Source organism: Monopterus albus, unplaced genomic scaffold (genome assembly GCF_001952655.1).
Source record: "Monopterus albus unplaced genomic scaffold, M_albus_1.0 scaffold172.1, whole genome shotgun sequence".
Taxonomy (NCBI): domain Eukaryota; kingdom Metazoa; phylum Chordata; class Actinopteri; order Synbranchiformes; family Synbranchidae; genus Monopterus; species Monopterus albus.
This window is the reverse complement of record NW_018128052.1, coordinates 1,767,390-1,785,351: the sequence shown is the minus strand read 5'-3', so window position 1 is coordinate 1,785,351 and position 17,962 is coordinate 1,767,390. Positions and strand designations below refer to the sequence as shown.

The 17,962-nt window shown below is 39.7% G+C and overlaps 1 protein-coding gene across 1 annotated transcript in view; it reads right to left on the bottom strand.

Annotated features, from left to right (window-relative positions):
* The window catches only part of clstn2a (calsyntenin 2a), a 148,130-nt gene that overhangs the window by 38,845 nt on the left and 91,323 nt on the right, over positions 1–17,962 (bottom strand). Inside the window, exons 3-5 of the mRNA XM_020616221.1 lie at positions 8,017–8,212; positions 4,493–4,604; positions 2,513–2,609 (exon numbers count right to left, since the gene is read on the bottom strand). Of these exons, the coding sequence (XP_020471877.1) occupies positions 2,513–2,609; positions 4,493–4,604; positions 8,017–8,212 (405 nt within the window). The remainder of the gene's footprint in view (positions 1–2,512; positions 2,610–4,492; positions 4,605–8,016; positions 8,213–17,962) is intronic.

Below are 17,962 nucleotides of genomic sequence, written 5' to 3'. Positions count from 1 at the left end.
CATTATTCTGTCACAGTACAAACCAGAGACAGTAAATGTGCTCTACACTTTGGCTTGGAGTTTACAGTCTGTTTCACGACTCATCTTTAGATTTAGCATAGGCTGTATCAGCTGCCTGAGATCATAGAAAATATATGCAAATTCAGTCAAGGAATAGCCTGTTTTCTTTCACTGCAATATTAATCATGCTGTTTCTGTTCAAATGAGGTGAAAACAACATTGAAATTTACCACAAGTCTCAAATAAGCTTCAAATGAGTGTTAACCCAAATAAGCCCAAACAGTAAGTTTCTCTTTTTATTTCAGGTTAAGGTTAAGTATATTTTTCAGTTAAGAAAATGGTGAGTAATTTTGGTAAAAATTAAGTTTGTGGTTTTGGTTATGGTTAAATTTACTGGTGTGGTCAGGAGCTCGTGACCTACAACTGTGTATATGTCACATGAGCAATATGCCATTACTAAGTAATGTGAAATTAATCAGATCCTTCCCACAACTCTCACAGATGTATCATCAAGTACACTGGCTTTAGAAACATCTGTAAGACCTCATTTATATTTAAACTGCTTCTTTCCCATAAAGCTCTCTGAGTTGATCTCAAATGCTTCATCTAAATCATCTTCATGCATCTAAGACCCCATCCTGACCAGGCTGCTCAAAGACATCTTACCCCTAACCAACATGCCCATGTTAGATCTCTATTAACAGGTTATGTTCCACAGGTTGCTGTAATTAAACCTCTACTCAAAAAGTCTACTCTTGACCCAGGTGTTCTGGCTAACCAATATCCAATGCCCCTTTACTTCTAAAATCTTTGAAAAAGCTGTTGCAAAGCAGTTATGCAACCACTTGCACAAGAATGATTTGTTTGAAGATTTTCAGTCAGGATTTAGAGTCCATCATAGTACAGAAACTGCACTGGTAAAAGTCACCAATGATCTTCTCCTAGCCTCAGATAAAGGACTTGTCTCCATACTTGTCATCTTAGATCTCAGTGCTGCTTTTGACACCATTGATCACACATTACAGAGACTTGAATGTGTTATTGGGATTAAAAGAACTGCACTAAGTTGATTCAAAACTTACTTATCAGAAAGATTTCAATTTGTTCATGTTAATGATGAATCTTCCACACAGACTAAAGTTAGTCATGACATTCCACAGGGCTCTGCGTTAGGTTCAATTCCCTTAATTTTATACATGCTCCCTTTAGGCAATATTATCAGGAAACAACATAAATTTCCATTGCTATGCAGATGATACTCGGTTATATTTATCTATGAACCCAAATGAATCAGATCAGTTGGCTAAACATCAAGCATGTCCTAAAGACATAAAGGCCTGTAACTTCTTACTTCTAAACTCTGACAAAACTGAAGTCATTGTGCTTGGGCCTGAAAACCTTAGAAATCTGCTGTCTAATCATATAGTTACTTTAGATGACATAGCTCTTGCCTCCAGTACTACTGTGAGGAACATTGGAGTCATTTTTGACCAGGATATGTCCTTTAAATCACACATAAACCAAGTCTCTAGAACTGCCTTCTTTCACCTGCACAATATCGCAAAAATCAGGAGCATCCATCATATCTTAAAGACCTCATATTGCCTTATCATCCCAACAGAGCACTTCGCTCTCAGAGTGCAGGTTTACTTGTGGTTCCTAGGACCTAGAGAAGTAGAATGGGAGACAGAGCCTTTACTGTAGCTATCAAGCTCCTCTACTGTGGAACCAGCCCCCAGTCTCAGTTCGGGAGGCGGACACCCTCTCTACCTTTAAGATTAGACTTAAGACTTTCCTTTTTGATAAAGCTTATAGTTAGGGCTGGCTGCTGGGGGCCCATGATGCTCTGAGTTCCTCTCCTCTCCTCTCTCTCCATGCATCTATATGTCACCATTAACTTTGTGTCTCCTCTCTCCCGTAGTGTGTCCACTTTCTGTCTCCCTGTACCTTTCTACAGGTAGCCCTGGCTCTGGAGCTCTACGTCTCTGATGAGCAGTCACTGGCCACAATGTTTGATTGTTTATTGTATCTTGTTTCTTTTCTTTTCTTTTCTTTTCTTTTCTCTCTCCTCTATCCACCCACCCCAACCGGTCGAGGGAGGAGGCCGCCCACCAAAAGTCAGGGTCTGTCGGAAGTTTCCTACATTAAAGGGAGATTTTCCTCCCCGCTGTCGCCAAGTGCTTGCTCAACGGGGATTTGTTGGGTTTATCCTCTATAATAATAATAGTAATAGTAAGGTCTAGACCTTACTTTGTAAAGTGTCCTGAGAGGACTTTTGTTGTGATTTGGTGCTATACAAACAAAACTGAAACTGAATTGACCCTTCAGTGCAATTAACTGAAATTAAACATTTTCTCAGATTAAAGCCTCCAGGCACACAACCTCTCCCTCACTCGGTGGTCCTAGTTTGTCCCTCTTTCTCACACATATCCATCACCCCTAATCACATCACTATGAGCAATCATAACAGTCCAGCGTCTCATTCTGCCAAGCCAGATTCACACACACTCACCATTGCGGTCTATGGCAAATGGCGTCCCTGTGGTGACAATTTCATAGTTGCAGATCTGGCTGTACTGTGGTGAACAGTCCTGGTCCCATGCTTCCACCTGCAGTAATGCAACATTCAGTTAACTGCTATTCATTCAATGACTGCTCTGCAAAACAACTACAAACAATTACTTTACAAAACCCCAGAATTATAACAAAATGTTTTTGTGGCATTATTAAACTTGTACAAGAAATACAATACCTCCTTACTAAAGCTTTAACTAAACACAGTTTAAACAACAAACTAAAAATCTAACAAAGACAAATATTTTAGCTAGTGTCACAGTGTTTTCCCTGTTATTCTAGACTTTGTCTCTTTTACTGTTCTGCCCACAATCATCAGCTTTCTGTGTAATCACCCACTCTGTATATAAACCAGCAGCCTGCACTCACACACTATAAGTGTACATGTAGAAGTGTGTCTAAGTAACCGTCCAGTGTTTATCTCTACTTCTTTTGTTATTGAACTATTTCTGCCTTTGGACTATGACCTTGCCGACCACGTTGGAAGTGACCAGATACAAGGAGAAACATGCGTCCAAGCAAGTTTTTCCCTGTATCTGGTCAGTCGTCTGTTCTTAAATGAAACTGTTTACCTACCTGTGTATGGACACTTGATTTTCCCTGGTCAGTTGTTTGTCCCTTGCCTGAACTGTCTGCCTAAGCCTGTCTGTTTGGACACAAACTGTTTTTAGGTGCTGTGGCCACTCTCCTCACTGGCTTGTTAGCATTCCTTGAAAATGATTTACCTGAGTGTTAGTGTCCCCATGAACTGCTTTCCCCAACTATTTACTTGAGAGTGAACTCTTATCTGGACATCCTGAGAAACCTGTGTTTGCCTCTTGCTCACTCCTCCTATATAAAGTGTTGGAATCAAGATCTCCTGAAAGCTATACTTAACTGTGTTCCTGACTGGCCTCTTCTCAGCAAACCATTATTCTTATGTGTGCCATTTTGTCTGCTCTGGCATAAGTGGTACTCCTACTATTTTATTATTAAAACCCTGCCCTCTCCCCACCAACACTGCCTAGATTGTGGTCCTGCATTTGGGCCCTAACATAAAGTTCTAAAATGTGATGATATCATGTGTGACTGCAGGTTCTGGTTTATATGATGAGTGGGTGATTACACAGGAAGCAGCTGAGTGTGGGTGGAGCTAGGTGGAGCTGGTAGAGCAGGATAAGAGATATATGGTGAACCCTGATTCCACTACCTGCATCCACATTTCACTCACTTACATCTTTTCCTTGCATCTTAGCCCAGACCATGTAAAGGGCAAGGAAAAGAAGCAAAGACAAACTGTGAGGAGAGAGGAAAGATGGAACACTTTTTAACAGACATGGGACATCCTTTTCTCTGATTCTTCATGTGAGGTATCCAATCACATATGGATTTCTCAAAAAGGGGTGTGTCAATCCATAATAGATCTCCGCGAAGGATGTGGATTGTGTATCCATGGTTATAGCTCCTCCAGCCAACCTCCTCAGTCCTCACTCCTCAGAGCAGAAATATGACCTATGGGACATCCTTCATCATGGTGGACCGTAACAAATCCAGGGTCAATTGAGGACCAAGAAACAATAAGGAAGGGAAGTGGGATTCATAAAAAACTTCAGCAAAGGATGCTCTCATGAATCCTAAGTCACAGCTTTTCCAGCAGCCTCCTAGCTCCTTAGGGCTTATATAATTGACTTGGAACATCATCAGCCAGAGCAACTTCCAGGTCGAGTGAGGACTGAGGACATAGGACTGATCATATAAGAGACTTGAGAAACACCCAGGGAAAACAGAGAGTAAAGACATGACCAAGACTGGGATGGTACAGGTAGATGATAAATAGAGTAAATATGAAACAAAATTCACATTTGTCTAAATCTCCCCAGAACAGAAAAAGAAATCAAGTTTGGGTTTGATTCAAACACCATTATCTAAGTAAATATACCTGCAAAATGCTGTCGTAGATCTTGCCTTCTGTCACTGAGGCCTTGTACAGAGGCTCCCGAAACACTGGGGAGAACTCATTGACATCATCCACCTGGATGTGAACCACTGCCCTGAACAGAGGAAAGAAAGGAGGAAGGATGGAGCAGGAGAGGGAAGAGGACAGGAGGAGGCAAAGACAGTGGAGTGGAGAATATTTATAGGTGGAAGAAGGGAGAAACAAAAGAAGAGACTCTCCAAGTCATTAGTGATAACTTAAATTAATTTTAAAAAACCTGTCACTGTTTTTACAAATACTGGTTAGCGGCAGGCAGAGGAGATTGGGAGGGAAATCACTATGTATGCTTCAAGAGAAAAAAGATTGAAAAGAGTCGATTAAAATGTATCACTGTGGAATAGGTTCCATCAATCAACCCTTTATTTAACTTGCTTATCTACTGACACAGGCTCATCTACGGTGGATCCTGAAAAGTTCACTTGTTTTTGTGGTTCCAATGTTATTTAATTTTTTTCGATTTACCTTGCCTTTTAGACACAATCGTACACATAAACACCACCACATCTGCTGGGAGGGGCTGCTGAAGATATTAACTAGGCACTCTGATAACATTTGTGCACTAAAACATAGAAATGACACAATAATTCAGATGTATCATAAAGTTTTCTTCACTGGTGACCTTCATTGATGACAACTCGCGGTGTATCTGAGGAAGCACATCTGGCTAATTAATGACAACAGCTTAATGAGGCTTATTTAGAATGTCACACAAGGGATAATGTCTCTCACACACACAAAAGTATACTGTCTGTTATTCCTCTTTCATTGGAGAAATTCATCACAGATACAGATCCTTGAGCTGATACATTTCTCTTTCTGTCTCTCTGTTCTTTCATTTTGTACTGAGCACCTTATTTTGAGGTTGTGTGAGTGGCTGCTGTTCATGCTGGCCTTCCTGTTTGTCAGTCGTTCACGTAGCACTGCACCCCCCACCCCCCCACCTCTGTAAAAAGAACCATAAGTCTCAACTGTCATTGAGGCTCCACTGAGATGAGAGAGAAAGCAGAAACAGCAAATTCTAATAATTTATTATAGTACTTTTTCCTTTATGACTTTGAGGTACAGTATTATAATTTTTACTTCATAGACCAGGGGTTCTAAAACATACTATTCAAAGGTCTGAATTTGATTTCTATTTAAGGTCAAAGGTCCGGAACAATCAGTGATAAGCAAATGACTTTTATTAACCTTGCTTATAACTTACAAGCAACATACAATTATGGGTCAATTTATTAGGTACACCTGTACAATTGAATGCAATTCAATGTAACACTTCTACCTTAACATGTGTTTATGAAGCTCAAAATATTTCAGCTTTTAGTGAAACTGTCATAAATGTATAAATTCAATTATGTGTTTATTATTGAGGTCATAGATAAAAGTGGTATAGTACTGGACTACATGATATTTAGAGGTGTTCCTAATACTCTTACCCTGTCGTGTATGTAACAAGGGAGGACAAAAATATAGAGACACCTCTGAATATAATGTAATCTAGTACAAGGCCACATTTAACCATGATCTCAGTAATAAACATAAAATTGAATTTATTCATTTAGAATCAGAATCAGCTTCATTGGCAGTGGTATAGTACTGGACTACATGATATTTAGAGGTGTTCCTAATACTCTTACCCTGTCGTGTATGTAACAAGGGAGGACAAAAATATAGAGACACCTCTGAATATAATGTAATCTAGTACAAGGCCACATTTAACCATGATCTCAGTAATAAACATAAAATTGAATTTATTCATTTAGAATCAGAATCAGCTTCATTGGCCAGGTGTGTTGGGCATGAGGAATTTGACTCTGGTACAGCGGCTCTCAATATGTTTGTACATATCCTATGTAAGGCAATAGCAAAGGGCAAGTAAGCAATATACCAATATAAGGTTGTAGGTTTATTACAGTTTCACCAAAACCTGACACAGTGAGCTTCATAAACACAGATGTTGAGGGAGAAGTGTTAATAAATAAATAATAATAAAGTGGCCCGTGAGTGTACATTCAAGTCTAAGACAGTCTGAGACACAATACATTCAAACCTAGTTGAAAAATGCCACTCTTTAGCTGCCTTTGGCTTCAGTAGTAGCTGAACAGCTCTTGCTGTGTCATAGATCTCACAAACAACTTGTTTGTTGATTCATGGAAAGATTTTACCTCTCCTCACCTCTGTATTCTCAGTCTCTGTGCATATCAAATAGAAGGGCCTTGTGCTGGATTGGGGCAAAATGAACACATATTTCTCTGTCCACTTGTCTTTGAAAACTCGGTTTTCTTGGTCAACTTGTCTTTTTTTTGCACATTGGTGACGTAATGTACACTGACAGAAGACGGCGAAGTCTCACTTTCTCGTGCTCGAAGGACAGAGCGTGAATGCCTGTCAGACCACTGCTTCCCTCTGCTAAAAAATTTGTCCTGTTTTTAAATTTTGTCACATTTTTTAGACTTTTTGAGAACTTAATGACTCATTTCTGCTGGTGCCTCTGTAACTTTTAATTAAATACTGTGTGGTTAATATTTCCAAGTATGTCATGTTTCTGTAGTTTTGTCCGCCCCCTGTAAGTCTGAGTCATAATAGCAGCCCCATAAGTGACTCATCACGATAAATAATAATTATCAGCATGTGACAGCTCTAATACAGGTTCTGACAATCATCATCTTCATAACTGACTTTTTAATCAGTGTCCAGAAACTTTCAGTTACAAACAGACCCGACAGTCAATGTCTGAAATATTGGTGAAATCACAAAATTTAAGAATTTTTTGAGAACTTAGCATCATGTAAAACATTAGCCAAGCTCACAAACAAACTCATTTAAAGAGGGGGCTTTCTTGTGGAGCTAGTGTGTTTAAATGTGTTATACTGTATAAAGGATTTATTCCTTAACTAAGCTGACATGTCATTTTCCTATCATTGTAAATTCTACCAGGTGTTTTACTGCAAAAATATATCCATTGCAAACCACAGTTTTGTTAAAATGGAAAGAAATCACACCTTTGGAATATAAGTATTGTTTCACCACTGTACCTGTGAATTAAAATATTGTTAAAAGCCTCAAGTACAGAACACAACATAGTTAGTCAGTGGCAACGATTCTGATGATCAGTAAATCATGACATTTTTAATGTTTTTATGCCACATGTTCACTGGGTTTACTTTCTCAAATCTTTACTGGCATTCTAAGTCTTGTATGACAGTAAAGATACCTTTGGGTAAAGACTGCTGCTCAGATCAAACCAACAAGTTGTCACTCTGGGCCATGAGGAATTGTGATGGAATATGTTTCTATATTTTCTGATGTTTTATATAGAAAACAGTGAAGACAATAATGGAAACCAGGAGCCTTTCTTTAGGAAGTAAAAACAGGTTTTACTGATCTCACTTCTTGATCTATAATATACTGTAAACTAGATTTATATTAAATATAGACACAAACATATGAACAGGCATTGCTCGACTCACTTGTGGGATTTTTTCCAGTCGGCCCCGCTGGGTCCAGCCCCACAGTCATAGGCTTGGATCACAAAGGTGTACTCTTTTTGGCTCTCACAGTCTACAGGGCTGCTGGCCCTAAGTACTCCTTCTCCTGATGTGCGATTCAATACCACCGCCTCGAATGGCGCATCCTGACCATAGATCTTAAAGGCACAAATCTCCCCTAAAAAGACAAGGAAAGAGAGGTATAAATGATGTAACTGTAATGTTTTACTATCGGAAACACTACACTGATAATGTAGTGCCAGTACAAAATTCCAGCACACACCAGGGCTGTCTAGATGAAGGATCTTCTTTACTTAATTTGTACACATATCTGCAAGTTTGAGAGCAGTGCGTTTTGCATTATAGCTTCTTCAAGTTCTCCCATCTCATACAGTAATCTGTAACAGGTGTGTCTTTTAAAAGTTGTGATAGCTATTGGTTAGTTACCAGTCACATTACATACACCACTCATTGCAAATTAATCAAGACAATACAAAATTTCACCATAATTAAGAACTAATAATCAACATTATACAAAAAAAATCTAAAATATTTACAAACATTCTGTGTTACCCGGTGGAAAGCTGACAATATAGAGAAACGATAGCTGGACCAACCTGAAGTTAATACATTAGATACCAACATCATATGTGTTCTACCTACTATTTACTGCACCTCTGAGATAAACTTTCCTTATACAAGGATAAATACCTCTACATCCAATGGAGCAGATTCAGTCCAGCACTTCATTTAAATCACTGGGTTCTACAGTGTTGAAAGTGTGTATCCAATATGCTTCTTTTTGCAATAATTGTTTAACTGGATTAGGCAAAACTCTTTTCAAACCTGCAGTATAAATTTAAGGGTGGAAACTGATCCATGTAGTGTCTGTCAACAGTGTAATATACATTTCCATTCCTAATCACTCCCTTGTGCTCAGCTATTCTTAACTTGAGGTAATGTTTGGTTTGGCCAACATATGTAAGCCCACACAGACATTTAAGCATGTAGATAAATAAAGAAGATCCTATATCTAGACACCCCTGGTGTGAACTGGAGCCTTGTATTTTTGTTACACTTGAGAGCCTGGACATTAAGTGGACTGACTTGGCAAGCTCCCTAGTACAAAGTTCATATAAAGTCAGAGTGAGCTGAAGTGAGCCCATGTGAGAAAACAGCAGAATAACAGCGAGCTAGTGGGTGTGTTCATGATATTGTGTGACTGGCGTGGAACTGGAAAAATACAAACATCCAGTAGTGAAGAAAACAAGTCCTTTACAGTGAAAAAGGCAACAAAAATATCAAACTGGAGACATGATGAGACTCAGGAACTTCTGTCATTAAGAGCAGACAAATGTAAGGAATGGCAAAAAAAGAATAACAGCGAGCTAGTGGGTGTGTTCATGATATTGTGTGACTGGCGTGGAACTGGAAAAATACAAACATCCAGTAGTGAAGAAAACAAGTCCTTTACAGTGAAAAAGGCAACAAAAATATCAAACTGGAGACATGATGAGACTCAGGAACTTCTGTCATTAAGAGCAGACAAATGTAAGGAATGGCAAAAAAAACTCAGTTGTTTATGACCAAATTACATGCTACATGTGTGAAAGGGCAACTCTGGACAAAGTCCAGGCCTGATTCTGGGGACACTGTCTGGAGATCATGTGTGAAAATGACTTACGTAGTCTCTGGCTGTGTACAGGATTATTATACCTTACCTACTGACAATGCAGTATTCTAGTCAGTGTTTATTACAAGACCATGCTACAGAATTTACTGATCCTAAAGAAGATAGTTTGTAAGACTGACATCAAAATTGTGTCAAAAATTAACGCAGATATGTCAACCTATCGAAAACATGTCATTGAGAGGCATTTAGTAAGTCAAAAGCAAGAAACACAAACAAAACAAGTATGAAGATACTGAAAAAAATAGGAGAGATAATCATCAAGTGAAAATTGATAGCAAACAACTTTGAGAACTGCATTTTTAAGACAATTTTAAGAAGAAAAGGAAGCTGAAAAACACTAATCTTTACCCCAGAGAAAAAATATATGAACCACACAAGTTCTAAAGGAGAAAAGGCTGCAAGATAGAAAACATCAGAGGCGTAATGGGCTTCAACATGTCTGTTCCCCAGCAGAGAGTGAAAATGCTGCTCAGCATGTGGCTCATGAGGACTGAGGGTACTTAATATAGAGGCAGTCAGCACAACAAGTGAAAGATAAAGTCTGAGCCTGCACTTAATTTCAACACTGTGTGAACAAACAAACAGTAAAAAAAGAAGAAGAAGCTGGATTTTTTTATTCACTCGTTTTTTGTCAATGGTAATGCTTTGTTTGTTTTGTCCTTTCCACCTGCCCTGTCATTTCCTCAGCTCAAATAGTTAAGAATGAATCAAATTGTGGGTAATAAAGTAAACACTGTCACTGCCAACATTTTCTTTACAGGATAGTTATCCTTTAAAATTTCAGTCCCATTTTTGGATGCAGTAATCTTTGTCAGCATGAGCTGCTCACAGTGTACAGCTCCTAAGTGTAGCTAAGAGAAGATTTCAGATATGTGTCAAACTGTGCCAACTTGAAAAATGATAAAATCTGTCATGTCCACAGAATATTCTACCAAACATACTGAGTGCTTAGTGTTTGCCTACTGTGTGTGTGTGTTTCTGTGTGTAGATGTGGTTGTGAGCCTTGAGTTCATTCTCAGCACAGGTGTTCATTTGAGGGATTTGGGAAACTTCCTTGCAGGGGGAACAGAAAGCTGTAGCGCTCTGGCCCTGTGCTGGCTGTCAGAACATAGTGGGACACAGTGGGAGCAAAACACTACCTAGTTATGGCAATTCTGCTTGCATGCTCAAATCCCATGGACAAATACTGTACAAAGACAAAATTCCCTCTCACCACTGGCTTCTCTCCACTTGTCTTCATACCCCACAAACTTTTCACATACTGTATTTTCTCTCTCTGACTTCCTTTTAACCTGATAAAACTTTCCAAATCCCCTTCTTGGTGAAATGATGATGCTACCAAACACAGTGGGCTTTGAAGTTTGATCCTCAACCAGTTTTCAACATGCCCTGCACCCATATCGGTCCGTTAGAGTTGTTATCACAATGAAACGGTCCCCAGTGCAATGCGCATAGAAAAAATAATACAAACAGTGAGAGGTATGAAAAAAGGGTGTTAAGCACCAAAGGCCTTGATCCTGCAAGCAGATACACATTCAAACACAAACTGAGAAATCCTGTTCTTGACTAAAGAGACTGGAATCTGATCTAAAAAGTGATTTCAATATACTGCTGCAGCCAAACACCAGCGTAGTGGTGGGAAGCAGGAAAAGGTGCATCCACTTAACAGTTTGGGGTTGAATGCAAATCCATTTCCCGCTCCATCTGTTGTGGCAAATGCATTTTTCTGGATTACACTTTACAGGACAACGCAACAGAGGCACGGAGGGGAGGAAGGAGACCAACAGAAGAGGTGCGAGAGAGAGATGAGAAGGAATGTATATGCAAATGGTAATGACAGAAATGTCAGAAGGATTCCTCCTGTGTCAGCAAATGCGTACACACACATACACACACATATTTTCCATTCTGCCACTTAGTTTGCTCCTCACCAGCCCCAGCAGAGGGAACACTATAATTTCACCTCGTTGTTGTGTGTGGGTGAAATGAAGTTTAATCTCTGGCCTATACTTCATGAGGGAATGGGGTCACTTTTCAAAGTAAATATCAAAATGCACAGGAGGCTGGCGTGTTGCCATGACAGATTGAAGTGAAGTGGAAGAGTCAGCAAAAAAGTGTTAAATAATAATAGTCATCTAAAATGGATGGTACTCCACATAGAGCTTGGGCAGAATAAACTGTATCGACAGAAAATGTCAAGCTGTCACAAAGCATATATTTTACAGGATGTTAAATTGAAAATATAATGGAAAAAGACAAGATGGATACAAGTAATAAGAAAACAATGCGCCACAAAGTAACACATTGTCACAAGAAGCCAGAACAAATTTGTACATTTCTACAATAACTAACAGGAGTTGACAGGGTATTTTATTTCTAAGAAGTTTTTTTTTTCTATTTGCTGCAGCAGTTTTTTTAAAGGGTATGAAAAATGCAGCATCAAATATAAGTAATTAAAGCAAGGGTTTATTCTCAATATTACATGTAGTAAAAAAGCATATACTTCTTGGTATATTAACACATTAAGAGCAAACAGTTGTAAACTGTACAGCAAGGCACATGAATTCAAAGCAAAACCAGTGCAACAACATCTCAGTATGTGCATGAGAGAAAAGAGATGCATCAGTAATGTACACTCAGATATTGTTGGATAGGGTGGCCAATCTATTGTCTGTTGTGCACTTCTATATATCATCCAGTGTACTTAAAAGCATTTAATCAAACTGCATCACAAGGCAAAATGGAGACATGAACAAAACGCAGACATGCCATACAACTAACAGTTTACAGACTTCCAGATGCCGGCCTAATGCATGTTACTGAATAGAATGTAGTTTAAAAAAGTTAACTGATTGATATACTGTAGCTGCTTATTGTGATAAATGAAACCCTTGAGCTCATGTTAAAGCTAAAATGAAGCTCATATTCATGCTCTGTGAATGCCATTTCTGTACAGTATCAGACCATATAGTACAAGCATTTGGCAAACAACATGCACAATATAATTCAAGGTAAAGAGGACATACAAAATGTGAAAATATACCATTAGGAAAGTGGAATTTCAGCCAGAAGATGATGGAGGATGTCAACATACATAACTGATAGATTAATTTGTGTGTGTGGGTGTGTGTGCCCCTGGTATTACACTGTGGGGATCAAAACATGTTTCATGTCATAGGCACTTGGCCTTCCTCATGGGGACCAGATGATAGCCTCCACATGTAAATAAAAGTACAAACTTAAAAATGAACAAAACCGATAAGATTTAAATAAATTAAAAATTTAACACACAGCATAGTAATTAAAGCCACAAGCCTCCTAACCTTAGGCTAAATGTGCCTTTGGGAAATTAAGTTACCCACAGGTGTACAGTAGAAGTGTCCAACTTTCTACAAGTACAACATTTGATTAAAATATCAAATCTGCCTCATGCTTATTTTTGTCTCTGTTCATTAAAAAAAATTGTAAAAGAAAAACAAATTTATATGAAAATGAAACTATCTGTTTTCAAGTGACTTAAATTCAATTCAGCCATTCTCATACAGAGTAGGCCTTTTTCACTGGATATGGCTCAAGTATAACTAAAGACATTAACAATGGTTCTGTTCCTTTAAAGTGCCCCTATAAGCCAGTGTGCACAATATGTTAAGGTTATTCTTTACACCTGTGGCTTTCATGCTACTGTATGACAAGTCAAAATGCTGGGGTTCTGCCATGTGGCTCTTAACAGTCATTTCAAGAATTCTACCAATATAATCAACAACCCCCTGCAACCTTCCATTCTTGCTGAGGAGATAATGAAATTTACAAACTCAAAGAATATTATATCTAAACATCCACCCATAAGAATAATATACCAACCTTCACTGACACTCTTTTAACTTAAGCCAGATACCTGAGGCTGAAGCCACGCACATTCCCACAAACTCCTAGAAATATAACACGCTGTTTTTACTTCATTATGGTTACTGTGACTAGTCCTCATGGTCCATGGTTCTGTTTTGAGTATCACACCTATCAAACCAAATTAACTGAGAATATCACCTACCCCTCATTTTTTTCTTCTCCTCTTTCCTCTCTTTCTAATCATTTACTGATCTGTTAATTTCATCTATTTTTGTTTTATGAATGTGTTTACATAGACAGAGGAGCTCTCCACCATGTGAGCTGTAGAATCCCCCCATCCCCGTCATTCTGCCTGCTCAGTAATGTCACAGAAGTTGACCATCTACCAATTAAATATAAAAATCCACTTCTTATCTCTCTAACTATCGCCAAGAAAATGGCGATAGTTAGAGAGATTTCTAAACTGGAAATCAAAAAATTCATTACACATCAACCACTGGACCAATCTTCTTATAGAATATATCACACTAGAGAAAATGTCATCCACCCATAAGAATAATATACCAACCTTCACTGACACTCTTTTAACTTAAACCAGATACCTGAGGCTGAAGCCACGCACATTCCCACAAACTCCTAGAAATATAACACGCTGTTTTTACTTCATTATGGTTACTGTGACTAGTCCTCATGGTCCATGGTTCTGTTTTGAGTATCACACCTATCAAACCAAATTAACTGAGAATATCACCTACCCCCTATTTTTTTTCTTCTCCTCTTTCCTCTCTTTCTAATCATTTACTGATCTGTTAATTTCATCTATTTTTGTTTTATGAATGTGTTTACATATATATCTGAGTGTATACATAAGTATGTGAATGGAAAAGTATATAATATATGATTGATATTGCTTTATAACTTTTTCCTTTTCTTCTATGTTATTTTATTACTACAATCATTCCTTTACATTTATACTCCCTCCACTTTCCTAGTTTATTTGGTTTAATTCTATTTTCCCTTAAGTAATGAATATCTCAATACCCTCAATTAATAATCCTTTTGCCTCTTTTGTTTTTGAACGTTTTTGAACCAGTCTACAAAAGGCAAAGAATTTGATTGATCGGCAAGATGTGGGTGACATACTAGGAAGATGACTAACTATTATGATAATCTAAACAGGATATGACATAAAATGACAGAGCTGATCTTATCAACAAGATGAAAAAGGACACATTACACTACACTATTACAAGTGACAGAGCCCCGGGCTAAGGGGGTCAGGACCTCTGATTTAAAATTTCTATCTTTGCCTCTGACTGCCTGTCGTAGGGTGATTTGCTCCCCTGATGTCAAAAAGACAATTATGTAAAACAGACAGGCTGCTTAAGCTCTTTGAATTAAAGGAGATGTACAACTGTGAATCATCAATATGAACATAAAAGAGCATGTCATGCTGTTCAATAATGTGACCCCAGGGTAGCATGAGTGGAGACAAATTAGGCCCAGAAAGACAGCCTTGAACTTATATTTGGAGTGACAAGCTAATACTTCACCAATTAGTGCCCAACAAGAGGAAACATCATTCTTCTTTAGATTTCAGTAGTCAACAATGAGAAGTTTCTGTTACATCTGTGAATCGGGCCGTTCCCAGCGCCTCATCAGCAGGCACGGGGACTGTCAGCAACTCTGCCCCCGCATGTGTGGGAGCGCACTCTTGGCGGCGAGGCACACCTGCTCTCAATCATCAGGGCAGCACTTAAGAAGAGCATTGGTGTGTCCTCATTGCCAGATGATCTCTTGTCATTCTGCTGGAAACTCTGTATGTTGGCATTGTGCTTGAGCGATTTTGTGGATTAACTGCTATTCTGATTTTGACTGCTTCCAGTGACTTTTTGGGTTTCTGCCATTCTGAATTTTGATAGCTGCTTTGTGTTGTGAACTGTTTGCCAGTGCTTTTAGATACCTGATTTACCTGTGACTCTCTGGACTCCTGCCCTTCTGATTTGTGATTGCTGCCTTGAGTTATGAACTGTTTGCCAGTGTTTTGAGATTTCTGATTCTCATATAACCTGATTGGCTCCGGCCTTTCTGAAGTTTGAGTACCACTTTGTGTGAGGTCTGTGATCTGTTTCCTCCGTCAGTGAGAAGTAGGTACTCTGCTCTCAATTGGGATTTCTTTCCTCCAGCACTGGACCTCTGCCTTCAGCCCTCATCATGTCACCCTTTGACCTGTGCTGTTGTCACCTGTCAGCCTGCCCCAGCTATCACCACTACCCAGATTCCTCATACCGGGCCAGCGATCTCCTAGGCCAGCTTCTGCCTCCTTGAACTGCTTTCTCGGTCAGCAGCACTCTCCTGCCTAGAGCCAGGACCCACCTAGATTCAGGTCCTCTGTTTACTTGATATCCGTATACCTGTTATCCTCTCTCACACTCTCTCTCATCCTCAACTCTAATATAACGCACTGCACCTCTCCTTCAACCCCGGGTTGCTCCTCTAGTGGTCCAGTCAATACAGCGTCCCCAGCTGCCCAAGATCCACTGCAGTATCTCCGTGTCTGTTCTCCTTCAATTCCTCATTTCAGTATTCCTTAAATTATTTGCTTTTTGAAGCCTGAGTGCAAGTCCTGCATTTTTCTGAGTCCTCTCTGACTGATTGTGATATGGCTAGCCAAAACAGTGTTGCCTTGCATCAAAAGGTGCGTGATAATTCTCTGACCTGTACTGTACTAGAAGAGCACAATTTAATGAGTGACTTTAAAGGCCCTAAAGGCCTCATGCGAACTCACTTACTCAGTCAAGTCTCAAGAGAGAAACTGAAAATTCAATCACATTAATTCCTCTTCTTAATCAAATACTACTGTGACTCCATCTGGAATGTCTGTGCCTGTTTTTCTGTCTCTCTGCACAGCATTAGATACAAAAGCTTGAGAATAAAGTTTTGACTCTGTGTGTGTTGAAACCTTGATTAAAGTGAATATCTAAGCAGGCAGTTTAAAGCTTTTATTCTTTCATTCCTGGTTTTCAGTACTGAGCTCACAAGTTTCTCTCCTTTAATTAATGACTTGATTACACTTCATCTTACTGTTACGTTCGTGACCCGGGCCGCCCCCTGTACCTCGGTAGCAGGCACAGGTAGTTCCAGCAGCTCCGCCCCCACACAGGTGAGGGTGCATTCCAGGCGACGAGGCACACCTGCTCTCCATTACCGGAGCAGTATATAGGGTCAGCGTTGGTGCGTCCTGGTCGCCAGATTATTATGTGTTATCCTGTTGGTAACGATGTTTCATGTTCATGTCAAGGCCTCAGGTTTATGGACCACTGTTTGATCTGTGCTCCTTTCTCAACGCTGTGAACTGTAATTGCGCATAGTTCTGTTGCATCGGTTTTTGTGCCCTTCTCATGTTTTAAAGGGGTTTTTGGTTCTGGACTGCTTTTTGTGTGAATTGCTCCTCCTCTCAGAGCTCCAAAGCGATCCTGGGACAGCGCCACCAACCTATGTCGCACCGCTCAGCTACCAGCGCTGCCTCATCGGGGAAACCACACACCGGACCCGGGATCTCTGGCACCAGTCTCCCCCTCCCTGGACTACTCCCTGGGCCTGCGGCCAGTCAACTCAGTGTGCCCAGCTGCCCCGAGATCAGTGGACGAGACCAGCTCTGTTTTGTTTGTTTGTTGTGGAGCATTAAAGACGTTTTTCTTGTCTAGCCTGGGTTCAAATCTGCATTGTTACTGGGTCCAAAACAACTCAACACACGGCTCGCCGTAACACTTACTACCACAACCCACAGATACAACCTAATTCTTTGAGACACACAAACACATGTGCAAAACAAACCGTATGTGTATTTTCAGACCCTTTCAAGTTTTCCACATTTTGTTATGTTTCAGACTCGTCTTAAAATTCATTCAGTTCAGTTTTTTCATCAATCTACACACAATACTCCACAGTGATAAAGTAAAAACTGGTTTTGTGTTTTGTAAATTTATTATAAATAAAAGTATTCAGACCCTTTGTTATAACACTTGCAATTGAGCTGTGGTGCATCCTCCTATGAATGGTCATTAGGATGCTTCTGCAGCTTCATCTCACTGGAAGAGATTTAAACCACCACCAGTCTTCACAGATCTGGTCGCCCAGCCAAACTGAGCAATCAGGAACAAAGGGCCTTAGTTAGGCAGGAAACCAAGAACCCAAGGGTCACTATGAATGAGATCCAGAGTTCCTTTCTGGAGATGGGAGAACCTTACAGAAGGACAACCATCAGCACAGCACTCCACCAACCAGGCCTCTATGGTAGAGTGGCCAGACAGAAGCCATTCCTCACTAAAAGACACATGACAGATGGCTGGGAGTTTGCCAAAAGGCACCTGAAGTTCTCTCAGACAA